The 17,127-nt window shown below is 26.1% G+C and overlaps 1 protein-coding gene across 1 annotated transcript; it reads left to right on the forward strand.

The window, feature by feature from the left end:
- Positions 1 to 1,028: 1,028 nt before the first annotated feature.
- LOC145838527 (uncharacterized protein KIAA0513-like) lies at positions 1,029 to 6,866 on the forward strand. The gene is made up of 5 exons (XM_082946139.1): positions 1,029 to 1,075; positions 1,865 to 1,927; positions 4,440 to 4,687; positions 4,910 to 5,023; positions 5,486 to 6,866. Exons 3-5 carry the CDS (start codon positions 4,448 to 4,450, stop codon positions 5,933 to 5,935), a joined length of 804 nt encoding a protein of 267 aa, XP_082802265.1. The 5' UTR covers positions 1,029 to 1,075; positions 1,865 to 1,927; positions 4,440 to 4,447; the 3' UTR covers positions 5,936 to 6,866.
- The last annotated feature ends 10,261 nt before the right edge of the window (positions 6,867 to 17,127 follow it).

The following is a 17,127-nucleotide window of genomic DNA, read 5'->3' on the forward strand; positions in this document are numbered from 1 at the left end:
GTATACTATCAAAATCCACCCTTGTTCAAATCTACCCAAATTATTAATTTTTTGTTTATTTATTAATCAATTTTATACATTTCTTGGATTTTTTTTATTAATGTTTATTTTCTTTTCACTATCACTGTTACTCTTAACCCTTACCCTTGATTGGTAAGCAGTTCTTGAATTTGACTGGGTGGATTTTGATTGCAGGTGGATTTTGAACGTGTCCCATATAGACATGACACCTAATAAAAAGTTAACCATATATATATAATCTGTTTTATTAAGGCAAGGGTCAGAAAAATGCAGCCCACGGTCCCATTCAAAATTTCTTTTCAACTAGTTGTATATTTTGTTTTTAAAAAGATCTTTTAAATTTTTTTGTGTTATGTTTAACAAATAGTTTATTGCCTTTATTTTTTTGTACAAGAAAATAACGAAAAACTATGTTAACCTAAGCACATTAGAATAGTTCCTTTTTTTCAACCAGGGACCACTGCATTAAAGTGCTGTAAGGCTTACCTACTTAAGTTTTATACTTATTTTTGTAAGTTTTTTGTTTAAAAAACCTGTAAAAACATTTACTGTGTTCCTTCTTTAGAAACCATAATTTTGTAATTGTATGGTAAACACAGACAAAACTTGGTTTATTTTCAGAGTTGTATTGCAACAAACTAAAATAAATCATTTAAATATTTTATTTAATTTTTCAATTAAAACTTGCTATAAAAAATAGTTTAAGAATTAAACAATGTGTAAAAAACAACTTATATGTATTTACTTTGAGTAAAAACTAGCAAGTTCACAATCATAAACTTCACCTTATTTTATCAAATTTACTTTTAATTGTGTTAATTTTTATTTTTCGAATCAGTATTGTAATAGTCTAATGCAGTTAAATTCTTTCAAATATTAGGTAAATAATTCGAAGTATTTAGTTTCAAACTAAAAAAATATTTTCAATAATAAATATTTCTACCTTATTGAACACATCATAAATAGAAGTTTAAAAATTTCATATACTACTAATACATTTTTTTTCAGGCTTTATAATAGTTTTGTAATGCCTAAATATAAAACGAGTTCATATGTAAGTTTGTTTGCTATACAGTTTTATAATAAAAAATTCCTTTTATACTTTATTTAAAATGTTATGGTAATTGAACAAGTTTAAAAGTTGAAGGTTTGATAAATTTATAACATATTTTTTAGCTTTGAAAACTGGAATTAATAAACTTAATTCTTGATTACACTTTAGTTTTTGACATCACCTTTTAAAGAGGTGGGCAACCCAAAGACCACCAAACAAAATTTTCTGGCTTGAAATATATTTAAAGTTTGAAAATAACTTATTCAACACAATTAAAATTGAGATGTTTTAAATGCTTTTAATTGGAAATAATATTTAAGTTTTGAGTTGTAAAAATCGGGTTTAGAAACTATAAAGTTATTTGAAATATTAATTATTTTCAAATTTGTTTTAAAAGTGGTGATACAAAGTTTAAAAAAATTAAGAGTTATTATTGAGCACTGTTGTAACTATCTAGGTTAAAGAACATGAGTTGAAACCATTAATACTAAATGTTAGTTAAGGGTAAGAGTATAACATTAACATTAAGTGTATACAATTAAGGTATTTAACAATTTATGTAAGGGATTGAGGTTAGTCTAAAAGTTATAGTGTTGGAAGTATTTTGAGTAAAAAATTTTTATTTAGGTAATTATTTTAAAAGTAAGATCATTAAAAAAAAATTATTAAATCAAAGGAAAACCATATGATAAATGATAGAACTTAAACAAAAAAATAATTTTACAAAAGATAACTAATAATATAATTTTGGTTTTAAGACTTAGTAGTAATTCATATTTAACATTGCAGTTAAAATAATTACCAAGTTGGAAGTTCCTTGGATTCTTAATTGAGAAGTTCAACTGAGTGAATGTAAGTGTTTTAATTATGCTAATGATAAATCTAGATAATTAAAATAACTTAAGAAAATTTTCTTCATCGTTAAAGTAAGTTACAGTTATTGTATTCTTTTAAAAGTAAGTTATAATTTTTAGTTTAAACATTCAAATTATAGTCAATTTGCAGTTTTGTTTAAAATGCTACTGAACTTTATAAACGTAGCAACAGTGATTTTTCAAAAACTAACAACAACAGCAATATTTGAAATTTTTAAAATGTCTTTGAACTTAAATTTAAAAAATAAACTAGATTTTGCTGTTAACACTATCTAAATAAACTTATTTTCCTAGTTTAGAGAAAATTATAGTTTATTGTAGACTTGGTTGCTTTTCGAGTAATATGTTACACAGTTGAAAATTGTCATTAGTTTGTCAAATTAAGTATTGTTAAACTAAAAAAGATACTTTTCTGGATTGAAAATATCTTTATTTTATAGGTTGAAAATATTGATAATAATAGTTCTGAAAATAGTGACAAGTCTAATGCATTTTTTAGGAACATTTCATAGTTAATTTTCCATTCAGTCCTAGGTTTTTTGAATTTCTTAATGTTGTTTTTTCAATTTAAATAACTTATTGAGCCACATTTTCTTACAAACTTACTTAGATTTGCAAAAAAACTTACATTTTGTTGAATTACTATATTGTGTGGGCGTGCTAATTTTATCAACTTATATCAACACAGAAAAATATTATTAAAAAGTTACTATATAAAAAAGTTATTACAACTGTTGTTTAAGATATAATATTGAATAAATATTAATATATTTATATATATACATATAAAAACAAATTATACAGTAATCTTCCTTTATTCTACCAACATATGTTTCTGTGTGTCAACGAATCAACACACTTCAACACAGACAGTCTGTGTGTCAACACAGTTGACACACAGAAACATATGTTGGTAGAATAAAGGAAGATTACTGTATAATTTGTTTTTATTTATATTCCAGTGAAGTTACTTTACTAGGATCTTTTGTTAGCAAACAATTAAAACTATATTTTGAACAGTTATATATACATATATTTTTTAAACATTAAACTCCCAAGAAAAGTTCATTTATGTCTCATTAAATTGTATTTTTAGCCTATTTTGAGTGCTAGATAATGTTATATTTAAGATATCAGCTGTAGCAGTTTTTACTTAAAGAACTAAGTTTTTTTTTATTCTATAATGAAAATAACTTGTGACAACACCAATACTTTTACTACCAACTTATTCGTTGAGCATTTAAATAAATTCAAAAAAGGGTTACTATTTAATAAAAACTTAACTAGGTTAATTGCTCAGCTCACATGCCATATTTTCACTGCGTCACAAGTTTTTTTTACTTCTAAACATAAAAAAACTCTCAAACAAATGTAGATATAATCAATTCAATACATTTTAACAAATTTTAATCAGAGATGTACAACAAAAAAGATAAAAATTCAAAAATGTTTTATACGAAACATTTAGAAAAAATTAGTTGTCAGTACTTAACAAGATAATAAAAATAAGCTTAAAAATGGATATAAAATAATCACATAATTTATATAGAAAAGGCTATTTTTAATTTCTTAAAAGATTAAAAAATTGTTTAAAAGAGGATTTTTTTAAGTTAATTTATAAAAAACCCAGAAAAATTTCTTGTAAAGTAGTTGTTTTGTTATAAATATAAATGTATAGCTTATCTTTATACAACAAAAAGATAATGTATTTTTTATGCTATTTCAGTTTTAAGTAGAGTGATTTAGTAGTTAGATAATAGAAAATTTAACAGCTTTTAATACAGCAGTTTAAAGTTAAATACTGATAATTTTTAACAAAAACATAGTTTGAATTTAATTGAAAGCTCAACAACTTATTTTTTTTTAAATAAATTACATAAGTTATTGTTGTAATTAAAAAAATGTTTGACAAGTTTGAAATAGTTCTAGAAACGAAAGTAAGTAAATCAACAGAGAGTTTTTCCAACGATTAACCGAATTTATGTAAGTTTTTTATTTTAGTTAGATTGATTTAGGTATAATTTAAACTCATGAAATGATAAAAAGTAATTTTTTTATTATAAAAATAAAACATTTAAGTTTTTTGTTTGAGCATTGCAAACATTTTTGTTCTTAATAATTCTATAAACTTTTATTTAAGAAGTTTACTTGCTTAGTTAAAAAAATACAAAACTTTCAACTTTTTCAAAAGTTGGTAATGTTTAAAACAATTAGTTTAACCAGAATTTCCTAAAGTGGGCCAAGTGGCCACAGAGGAGCAATCAGGTCACAATTTGAAACTTACACTAATTATTCTGGAGTTGAAGTTGAAGAGCAAAACAAAAACATTTTTTAAATATTATTTTTTTAAGTAATCTTTTTGGAGGGGGCCAAAGCTTTTGAAACTTCTTTAAAGTGGGCTTTTTGAAAAAAATGTTTGGGAAACCCTGGTTTAAACTGATCTCTTACAAAACTAAATAAAGTTTATTACATAATTTTAAATTTTTTAGAAAACGCAATGATAGAGACAACAGTCCAGACCTACCTAGACAAAATTCTCCACCCTTCTAAATCCCTCACAGTGGGCGAAAAGGAAGAATTCGGAAAACTCTGCTCAATAGGGGAATTCCGAAAGCAGTTTTCCGATTTGCTGCAACAAAGGAGGAACTTGAAACTTAGGAGCGAAAATGTGTTTTTGGAGCTGATGAGGATTTTCTCGTTATTACTGTTCGAGTGCCATGAAAAGAAGGATTATGAGGTGATTTAAAACATGATAAATAAATAAATAAGGATGTATTCTTCATTTGTTGCATTATTTTCTAATAGTCTTCAAAACCCTTGGATACAATCATATTTCCAAATGTTAAAATTTAAATAAACACTTGCATCTGTTGTCAGAATTAAATCGATTTTTGTATCACATTTTACTATTTTTGCAGATCTTTTATTATCAGAACAAACTAAAATATCTGTTTTTCAGGTTGCAAAGTGCCTGATGAATATGGCTTTCACTTTTTATACAGAGTCGAAAGTTGAATGTGTAAAGATCACTCCTCACGAGTTTGAAATTGATATGTTGGATAACGAAGATGAGGTTTGTTTTGATATGTAAAAAGATTCAAAAACTATTTCTTTTGACATGAATCTAATATCATTTTTTAATGTTTTATGTTTTCTTTATTTAATCCAAAACTGTTTATATTTAAAGTTTTTTTTTTAGCTTAGAAAACTTTGTTTAAGGAAAAATGTTATTTAGTAGACTTTTAAGAATATAGTAAAATTCTTGTACTTAAGTATAACAATTATTTGTTACAGGCATAAAAGTTTAAAAATTATAATTACTTTTTACAACAAGTTTAACTAAAATAAATATTTATATTACTGTTATTTATTTTTTAGTTTAAGACCCTTTTTTACCAAGTTGGTTTTATCTGTGTATATATATTTTATCTTGTTACTTAACAAAGTAAAGTCAGTTATAAGCAGCACTCGTTACAAATAAATTCTGAATGTATAACCTTATACACTTTAAATACATTGTATTTTTGTACCTCAGGTTCAGAAATACAACGATCATTACGAAGGAGGATCTCCGAGAACCGTCAACTTCAAGTTCAAGATGTGGATCCGAGACCTGATGCAAGCGAAGAGAAAATCACTCGACCATGATGATAAATCATTCGAGCGTGACGAAATTATCGAAGCGTGCGAGTACGAGGGAGAAAGCGCGGGAAGGAAGCACCATTTGATAGAGCTGCTGCAGAACCATTTAATATGGAAGTCGATGGCGTTTTGGGAGGCGTGTTTCCATGACGACTACATCGAATCACAAGGCGACACAAAATATCAGAACGTTTTAGGGAAACTCCCCAATTTCTTGCACAACATGCGTGAACTAAAAATTGGGAGAAACACCTGTCTGAAGTTTCTGCAGAAGCAGGCTTACAAGGCAAAGTTGAGTGTCGAGGATTATACAACGATAAAAGTTGCTCTTTTCAATATGTAGTTATTATGTCAATTAAATTGCTTTGTGAACTTAGAACCAACATCAAGTGTGATATTTGTTATAGTTGTCATAATTGTACTTTAGACTGTTTTTGAACGAGTTGTCAATGGTTTTATATTTAGATGTCATACACAAGTGTAAATTATCTAGGTTATGATTGACTACAAAAACGGTTTTAGTTTAATATGAGTAATAAGTTAATTACAAAGTTATCATTTTTAGTTAGACTGGTAATAAATTAGACTAGTTGTTATATGATACTGCATCTAAGTCATTTATGTTATATAATTTTCAGCCTAAAATATTAATATTACTACCGTACTGTTGAAAGTTTCTTAGTTAAAAATATATAAGTAATTGTTTTCCACATTAAACTAAGTTGCTAAAATTTTACTAAAAGTTAGAAAAGTAAGTTGAAGTTTATGACTAACTTATGAACGCAGTAAAATAATCTGTTAACAACTTTCTAATAACTATTATAATTTGATAACTTTATTTTGGTTTTATACTAACCCTAGTATTTCAGTGACTCCTTTAATCTGTTGTAGATATGAGATATATCTTAAAAACCTTTTTGTTTGCCTTAGGGTTTGAAAATGTTAGTGGTTAATTTTAACTCATAAGGGTAACAAACTTAAATTACAAAAGTATTTTGTCATATGTTAATAACAGCCTATTATAAATTTAGTTCAGAAATTTTAATTCCAATTGCTTTTTAATTCGTTAACTTGGTTGTATACTTTTATCTAAATATTTTTTAAACCTCAGGACTAGATTAAATTAAACTATTGCAAGCATATTAAGATCAAAATTTATTTTTCACAACAAGAGATTAAAATAGAGTTTTAAAAGTTACAAAATGTTTACTTAGCAGTATAAAAATGACATTATATTTATTAAACAAGTTGGCTAGCTTTCAATACTCCCCTTATGAGGCATTCTAAATCTGTTAAAACTTATAAATAGAATAATGTAGAAGTGCTATTTACTTAAGTTGTAAAAAACTACTAATTTAATTAGTTCTTATTATCAGTTGATATTACTATATCTACACTATATAGTTAGTTGATACTTCTCAAATAAATAAGTTTTACAAATTAAAAATTTTTGATTGCCACTAAATTTTATTTTGTCTTTACAAGTTTTGTATACTTTTTCAAAACTAAATTACTATCCATAACAGATTTAAGCTTAAACATAATTAATCTTGCTGCTTTATTACGTACTAATAAAAAGTCTAACACTCAAAATTCAATAGGTTATAAAATTCAAAAAAAACAAATGCTTATCCTTTGCAATGTAGTAAAAATAAATTTTTATGCAAACTTAGCCTACTAACATTCCTTAAAAAAATTTTTTATTGCAGTGTACTTTTTGTAGATGTTGTATTTTACAGTGCTTATAATTTGCTTACCAAAAACGCTCTATTATAACTCGAATTGCCTGTATTTTTCTGTATTCTCAATTTATGGTGTTTATTTAGTGTCTTTCTGCTATACTGTACCTTGAATTAAGTTCACGTTTTTTTCATACCATTTTTTAACTAGAAACAAAAAAATGCTCTTCATACACTGACATTTAAAAATCCATCCACTTAAAATTAAGTTTTCTTTCAAAATATTTCGTTGTCTTTTCTTTTACTGTTTTACATATGTGAGGTACAAAACCATAAGATTTTCTTTTAATATGCTGTCATTTAAATAATGTTTTTAGTTAAATATGGATGAAATAAGTTTTTATGTGAATATTTTATTTTGATTAGTTTCTAAAACAATGTTTAGTAATTTTTAAGCATACTTAAGTTGTTTTTTTTAGTTTAATTGTTAAACACACTGCAGTACTAAAGCAAAATTTTGTAAGTTTAATCCATTTAATATGTACTTTTTGGTGCCCTAGGTGATAATTTAGTTAAGATTTTAAATTAATTTATAAATTAAAGATTGAAATTGTTTAAAATTTCTTCCTTGTTCTTTACGTAATAAACGACTGCTTTAATTTTTTCCATTAACCTTTTATTTCGACTAATAAAACTGACAGTAAAGTTTTGTTTTTTCTGTGTACGTGATTAAATATTAATAAGATCACTAAAAATATTTGAATTAGAAATAGCTAAACTTGTTTTTAGTTGTTTTACTCTTAATGTGTTTTATACGTGATTAATAAACTTTATACTGTTCAACTTAATTTGAATATAATCAATTTACTTATTAGTTATTTATTGTTATAATTAAGACTTTTTTTACCTCTATTATCTGTTATCTGACATATTTTTTTGCACGTGTTTATTATTTAGTTCTATATTCTTTTTTTAACGAAATAAGCTCACATGGTTGCTTGGAATAAGCTCAAACAAAAAGTGTTTTAATTAACTTAATACATGAAACTTAAAAGTAAAGTTTTTTTTTAAGTTCAGAGCAATCTATGTCATTGAAAATTTATGTTTTCATACTTCTAACTTTACAGAATTAATTTTCAATATTTTTTTTGTATTAATAACCAATTAGTTATAAAATTTTACACTACATGATATTCGAAGTGTTTGTATTAATTTGATAACAGCTAAGTAAGTAAACAAAGTTATTCTTACACGTTAGCATACTTTGAAACAACAACAACATTCCAAAACAAGATTGTTTGTATAAACATTGAGATTAAGTAAGCGTAATAACATGTTTAAACTACTTTAAAAATGTTTACTTAAATCTTAAAAACATACAGCAACATTTTCATGAGTAAAGTTTTATAAAAACAGCTTTTGTAAATTGTCTATCATAAGTTTAAAAACAGTTTAAAACACGTGATTACCACTTTAAATATAAACGATGACTAATTTACTAAAAGTTTGTTTATTTTAAGCATTGTTTAGTAGCTTAAAAAGTTTCCTTGTTTACAAAATCATAATATATAAAATTTTATTTGAAACATTCAACCAGTTATTAAACATGATTTGTTGTCATACTTCAAAGGAAGTAATCACTTTTTTAATTACGTAAAAGTTGTCTGAACAAGCCAATGAACAACTTTTTTTATGTAATTGTTTTAAGTTTACACTCTAAGAGCTTTTAAATATTTGAGCACAAAATTTAACTTATTTGACTACTTTGATTACTTAAATTTTATTAAATACTAAAAAAAATTGTAAACATATTTGTTTTCTCTTAAAGGTGTTATATTTAAAACTGTTTAACTTTGCCAATGTATTAGTTTAATTAAAGTATTTTATTAAATATTTTGCCGTAGTTATGCAGACTTTTGTGTAAAGGTTAAATCTATTGTCATGCATGTTATTTTTAGTTAAACAAAGTAAAAAGTCAGTTTTTTGCAGTTCATTTAAAACATGTTATTAACGCTAAAGACTTTAAATACTGCTCAAAAAGTCTAAAAAAAGTACTAAAAGTAAATATGGTTATGCAAAAAAAAATACCTTACGTTTGGTTTAACATTGTGTGAGTAACTGTTTTAGTTACCTTTTTACCACTCAATTTACATATCAACTATAAGTGTATGTGACTTAACTCATAGCTTGCTAATCATTACAATTATTTTAATGTGTTATATTTTTTTTGTTTCAGATAAACCTCGTTAAACATAAATAAATTTTTAAATAAAGGCTACGTTTAATAACTTGACTTTTAAATATTTAGATTTATAAAAAATGCTGTTCATTTTTATTGATTTAATATATATATATTACATCAGTTGTAACATATTTGCATGTACTTCGCAAGTTATAAACAAGTTAGCTGTTTACATTTGTGACCTTTTACAAACATAACAGCTTATAAAAGCAATCTTGTTTTTCATAGCATATGAAAGTTGCAAACGAGAAAAACACTTTCATAAAATTCTACCTACTTCTTGAAACATTCAATAAAAGCTAAAAACAATTTCTAAGTTTTAAAAGAGAAAATATTTATTAAATTTAACTAGTAAATTTTTTCTACTTTGAGTTTATTAGAAGTTAAAAACAAACTACTGCTATTTTGATTTTGACCTATGACTACTTTTTTTGTCATTTAAGTGACTGTGGATATAAATTTATCGTTGTTTTAAAATTAACTTTTTATTTTCTTTCTGTTTGTAAATAACTTTTTAATAATTGCATAGCTTTTTTTTTTAATTCAATCAGTAACATCTTGTTTATTTTTGATATTACCTTATCCATAAAAGTTTAATAAAAACTAATTTATAGATTTTATACCAATGAAACTTGTTTCACAAAAAACAGTTAAGGATGTAATTAATTTTGTAAATTAGGTGAAATTATTCGGCGTTAATCAACAAATCAATTAGTTTTAATCAATTTGTTTTTTCCTGATTAAAACTTTATTTTACTTGTTAATTTATAAAACTTTTTTTAAATAAAGCCTAGCAACACGTCGGGATAAAATTATTTTAGTAGTTCAAATCTTTTTATATGAAAAAAACTTATAGTGTATTCTAAAATCAAAACGTGTTGTTTTATAAGTTAGTATTCTGTTTTTACATTTATCTTTCGTACTTAATCGAAAAACTAGACAATAGTTAGTAAAATACATATGAGCATTGTTTTAATTAAATACTACATTATATATACATATATAGAGTTTTTGGAAGAAAATAAAAACATATGTATCTTCAAAACAAAGTGAGTAAGTGCTGAAGTTTAGATATAAAAACAATACTTAGTTAAAATACAAGGACTTTAAGTTTTTTTTGTGTTAATAGTATTTCCGTTCGAAATATAGTTTGTAAAAAAAATATAGTATGCACAGATACTGGCAGAAATTAAGTTTTGTTTTTGAAAGAATAAAAACACAATGCTAAAACAAAACTTGCAGGGAGAAGTTATAGCTTTATTAACATTTCACGAACCAACTAATCACAAAAACTTATAAAGACAGGTGCTTAATTTAATCGTTATTTATAGCTAGCAGTTTATTTATGGGTAGTTAGTTATGAACAAAAACAACCTGTTATATTCTCTTTGTTATTTTCAAACGTATTAAAACACCATTTAAAAAATAGTTGGATGTTTAAAACTATGCATGTCTTATATTTATTCTTTCAAAAATTTATTTTGCAAACTAAGTTTCGGTCAAAGACCTCGTCAGTGCTTAAATAATTCTAAAAAAAGATATGTGACAGTCATGGAAAATAGCATTTAAACAATTAAATTAAAATAAAAACAAATTATTACTGAAAATTTTTACGTAAGAAACTAAACAAATCAAATTTTAATATTAAGACTGAGTTTTAGAAGAAGTTTAAATTTTAGCTAAGTTTTAAAATCAATATAAGAACAATAATGATAATAATCAAAGCTGTATGTAGCTTTCTTTTTTCTTCTAGATAATTTACAGACTAAACATTGCTTAAGCAAAAGTGTAGTTATTGAAATGAGCTTAAAATTTAATTGAAATTGATGTAGCTTATTTTAATTGTGACGTAATTATTGAAAATTTGAACAATCTTGTGCTTTTAATCGTTATTAAAATTAAAATTCCCGCTCTAATGCTTTATATGAAAGCTTACAGTTAAAACAAATTTTTACCTTAAAACAAAACAAGTTAAATTATGGTACTAAGTTTGAATTTTTGGCAAAGTTTAAATTCTAGTTAAATTTAAAAATCAAAGAACAACACAAATAAATAAGAATAAGGTTAATAATAATAAGTGGGCTTAAGTTAAGATGCATTTTAATCAAGCTAAATTTTACTGTGACTTGAATATTGTAAATTTAAGTAGTTTTGTGCTTGTAATAGTTACCAAAACTTGAAAATTTTGCTTGAATAATTTAGAAAAAAAAAAATTAACTTTAAGAAAATTATAGTTACAAAAATTAAAAAGCATGCATAAAACCTGTATTACGAGTAATTTAAGTTTTGAAGTGGAGTTTTCGGAAGTGTGGGCAGGAATAAAAGAGTTCGTACCGTTTGTTTAGATTATTTCTTCTGTCTGTCTATGCATGTCTTTTTAAGTGTATATACTTACACTCGATGATACTTCTTTAGCTCTTACAAACCATAAATTTAAAGTTCTAAAGTCGTAAATCAGACCAAAATTTAAAACATTTTAATTTTTTTTGCGCTCAGTTGTTTCCATATTATGACTTAGTTTATCCTACAAATCTTTGCTTATGTACTAAAAAGTGTTGGTAATATTACAAGTAAACTGACTAAACAAAAACTAAGTGATCGGAATTCGTATAATCTTTATTTGTTTTTAATTTGTTACTTATACGTTTAATAATAATGCTAGTTTAGATTCTGCACTACTTTTGATTTAAAACTAACTTTTGTTTTACATTCTTTTACATCTACTTTAAAAACTTTATTTTGTTGATACATAGGCTTTTGTAAAAATAAAATTAAAGAGTAAGTTTGTGTTGTAGTACACAAAAATTCAATTAAAAATTTAAACTGATTCTCCAACTTTTAATAATAGATTACTGTACAACTATATTACATTAATTTTTGTATTGTAAAATTTTGGAAGAATTTTTTTATTTTGTTAATTTTTTGAAAAGCCTTTTTATTACAAATTTAGTACATCAATAACAAATTATATACATTAATGCAACCTTTTAATTTTCTATAACTTGTAGTTTCAAATAATGTATCATAAACAAAAAACCTTAAAAAAATAGGCGTAATCAATAGATGTTGTATTAAAATTGTTACTACATTACTTTGTTTTTTTTTGATGTACAATTATTTTTAAGTTTAACTATAACAGTACAAAAACAAACTATTTTAATTCTCGTTTTCCTTAAAAAAAGTATTTGATACTAGTCTTTTAACTTTAAAAGAATTAAATATCCTCAATCAACATTTTTTTCTATCATCAAAAACTTTTAACATATTTTTTACCAATCCATGCTTTTTTTAATTTTCCACATAAAAGTTTTTAGCAATTTTAAGTAGAAAAATAAATGTGTAAAAAATACTTTGTCTTAGTGTAGCTTATCTTTCAGTATAGTTTAGCACTGTTTTTTGAAAAGACAAAACATTAGTTTATAAAAAACAGTTTATTCATAAGTTTTAGTTTATTTACATTATGAATACATAGTAAGAGTACATTTTAGCGGGAACGGGTCAGAAAAGCACGGGTGACACTTTAGCACGGTGTGACACTTTAGCACGGGATGACACTTTAGCACGGTGTGACACTTTAGCACGGGGTGACACTTTAGCACGGTGTGACACTTTAGCACGGTGTGACACTTTAGCATGGTGTGACACTTTAGCACGGAGTGTCACTTTAGCACGGGGTGACACTTTAGCACGGTGTCACTTTAGCACGGTGTGACACTTTAGCACGGGGTGACACTTTAGCACGGCGTCACTTAAGCACGGGGTAACACTTTAGCACGGGGTGACATTTTAGCACGGCGTCACTTAAGCACGGGGTGACACTTTAGCACGGGATGACACTTTAGCACGGCGTCTCTTTAGCACGGAGTAACACTTTCGCACGGCGTCATTTTAGCATGAAATGACACATTTGTTTATGCTTATATGTTATGTTGAAAAATATAAAAATAAACTATGCTACATAATACTACAAACTTTTAATATGTTTCAAGTTAAAGCTTCAACTAAAACTTTGTATTTAATATAGAATTACACTAGTTACTCTATGGAAAACCTCAACTTAATAATAACAATAAAAAAATAATTTTAAGAATTCTATCAAATCATTTTATTAAGATATTTTAACTAACGTATATTAATATTTACTATCATATTTTAAACGTAAAACTACTTGTTTAAACCTAGCAACATATACGAGCTCAAGGTTTTTTATAACGTTATTTAATAAGAATATAGCTTAATTTAACTTGTAAGTAAAGTAAGTAAAGTGTAAATACTAATTAATACTAGTATATTAGTAAATACGTTAAATAAAAGTGTAAATGTGTAAAATTTATATATAGACTGCAACAAAAGTAAATAAAACTATTTTACAATTTTCTCTGTCTATTTAGGTTTTCTATTCTTTTAAATTTTAAGAAATAGTACAATTTGAAGTTTGATCAGTAAAATTTTTATTTGATTATTTTTAGCCGATTGTTTCAAAAGTGTTTGTACTCATGTTTGCATTTTACCATCTGCCGATATTGTTACTTTTATATATGCGGGTTTAGCGTTTAACCGGCTTTAATTGCTAACATTTCTGAAGAACTAGTGACAGTTCTGGAGTGGTTTCGACACTACTATGTTGAAGGTTAAATACATTTAAAAGTTTGTGTTAATGTTAAGTACACTTTAATTTATTGCCTATTTAAATTTAGTTTTTAGTTTGTTAGAATAAAATTGTAAATATTAAAATTAAATATTTTATTTGTTAATGTTTGATTGGTATATTTTTTTAAAATTTAAGCGTAACTTTTTGAATTTAAATTATGAGTTTATATTTTGAAATGTACATAAACTTTAGGTTAAAAAAAATTAAACTTAAAGGTGCTAGAGGTGAGCCATTGTTTCCAATTCCTTTGTGGAGTCAGTACGAACGAGTACTTACAAAAAGTGATCGAACGAACAATATTGCGGAAGCAGCGCATCGAGCTTTGTACGCAGTATTAAATGGAAACCATCCCAATCTGTGGAGTTTTATAAATATTCTGAAAACGACTCAGAATTCTCGGGATATGGGACTAGAACACCTTCTGGCAGGGATAAAACCAGATCCCAAAAGAATAAGGTTCAAACAAGCAGATGAGCGTCTGTTTTATCTGGTGTCAAGTTTTAATGAAAATAATAATATACTTGAATACCTACGCGGTATTTAATACAATTTTGATATAGATTAAATGTATATATTTGTAAATTTCGTTTGTCTTCGTTTTTATAATAAAATTTAGTGCTATGCATAATTTTTTTATTATTGTTTTACATAAATAAAGTTATTTTAACCATGTCAGCTGAGCAACAAAGTAATTAAATAAAATGTAAGTAAAGTATAACTATTTTATTAACAGAAGTAAAAAAGAATACACTATAAGAACATTTATATAATTAAGGATTTTTAAAACTAGTTACCATTTAATTTACCAACTTCTTGTTTTTCAGTACTTATTTTTGTTAATAAGTATAGTTTTTCTTAAAATATACAGGCCACTAAAGATGTTTTCTAACGTTTTGCTACCTACAAATGATTTTTCTAAATATAGTTCGAAAAGACTGCCAAACTTTATCTTACAATTTACATCTTACTTAAATAATATTTTTATTAAAAATAATTTTGGAAGACACACACTTTCTTGAAATCACACTTTAGAGTGCCTAAATTGCACAATTAACAGCATGCTGGTTATATAAATTAATTTTTAAACGTTTTATTAAATACAAACTTTACACGTATTTGATTAAGTTACTTAAAACTATCGATGGCGCTTAAGTGTCACTCCGTGCTTAAGAATCATTTTGTGCAAAAGAATCAATCAGTGATAAAGTTACACTCCGTGTTAAAGTATCACCCCGTGCTAAAGTGAAGCCGTGCTAAAGTGACACTCCGTTCTAAAGTGTCACACCGTGCTAAAGTGACACTCCGTGCTAAAGTGTCACCCCGTGCTAAAGAGACGCCGTGCTAAAGTGTCATCCCGTGCTAAAGTGACACTCCCGGCTAAAGTGACGCCGTGCTAAAGTGTCATCCCGTGCTAAAGTGCCAGTCCGTGCTAAAGTGACGCCGTGCTAAAGTGTCACACCGTGCTAAAGTGTCACTCCGTGCTAAAGTGTCACCCCGTGCTTAAGTGTCACCTCGTGCTTAAGTGTCACACCGTGCTAAAGTGTCACCCCGTGCTAAAGTGTCACACCGTGCTAAAGTGTCACCCCGTGCTAAAGTGACGCTGTGCTTTTCTGACACCTACCCCATTTTAGCATATCCATAAAATACATTTAAAATCGAAAAGTAATTGTTTATCCCCAATCAAATTATTATCCCTTGATCTTAGGAGCCTTCTTCTTTGGAGCTTCCTTCTTGGGTTTGGCGGTGCATCCTTCCTTGGGGCAGAGGCACTCAAACTTGTTGATTCCGTCCACGCAGGTTGATCCCTCGGGACAGTATCCGAACTCGCACTCGTTCACTTCTGTTAGTCAGAGTTGTGTTTAGTAAAAACAGTATATAGAAATGTTTTAATTTTTTGGGTTAACAACGTTAACATTGTTGTTAAAATAAAGTGATACTTACATTTAATTTTATAATTTAATCCTTTTTAAAAAGCAAAAACTGTCTCTACTTACTGCAACTTTACTGTTCAAATAAAGCCTAATTTATAAGTTTATCTTCTTATTCAAAACTTTACTTTTCAATAAAAAACCTTAGTTACAGTTCTAATAAGTTTTTCTGAACATTAAAAATCTTACTGACCGATTTCGCAGTTTTTTCCCGAGTACCCGGGCAAACACGTACATTCGTAACTTCCGTATTTATTATTGCACTGAGACTCGTTCTCGCAAGGATTTTCCTTACATTCATTAACGTCTGTTTGTTTGTGTTTTTTGAGTTTTTAGTTTGAATTTAAACCGTATATTTTAGTATAAACTATTTTTAGAGAAAGTATTAGTTTAAAAAAAAAAAAATTTTTGTAAGTGATTAACATGCAAAAATAATTTTAAAACCACTAAAATAAAGTTTTAAGTTAATTTATTTATTTTTTTTGTAATAAATGTACCAGTAGCGCAGGTTTTTCCAGTGAAACCTTCGGTACACTCACACCTGATATCACCAATTTCGTTTATACATACAGCATCGTTTTCACACGGGTTGTCAATAATGCACTCGTTTACATCTGTTCGATTGAAAACATGAGTGAATATATTTTATGCTATTTTCATGCATAATGATTTTTTGTTTGAAGTGATATATTTATTTTGTTTTAACATTTTGGTTTTATATTTATTTTGGTTTTATACTAACCCTAGTATTTCATTGACTATTTTGTAGATATGATATGAGACATGTCTTGAAAACCCTTTTGTTTGCCTTGGGGTTAAAAATGGTAGTGGTTTGTTTTAATTTATAAGGGTTACAAACTTAAATTATAAAAGTATTTTGTCATATGTTAATAACAGCAGTATAAATATAATTTAGAAACTTCAATTCCAATTGTGTTTTCAATTCGTTAACCTAGTTGTATACTTTTATATCTAAATATTTTTTAAACCTCAAGACTAGATTAAATCAAACTATTGCAAACATATTAAGATCAA

The sequence above is a fragment of the Thalia democratica genome, chromosome 6 (genome assembly GCF_965202585.1).
Source record: "Thalia democratica chromosome 6, ktThaDemo2.hap1.1, whole genome shotgun sequence".
Lineage (NCBI taxonomy): Eukaryota > Metazoa > Chordata > Thaliacea > Salpida > Salpidae > Thalia > Thalia democratica.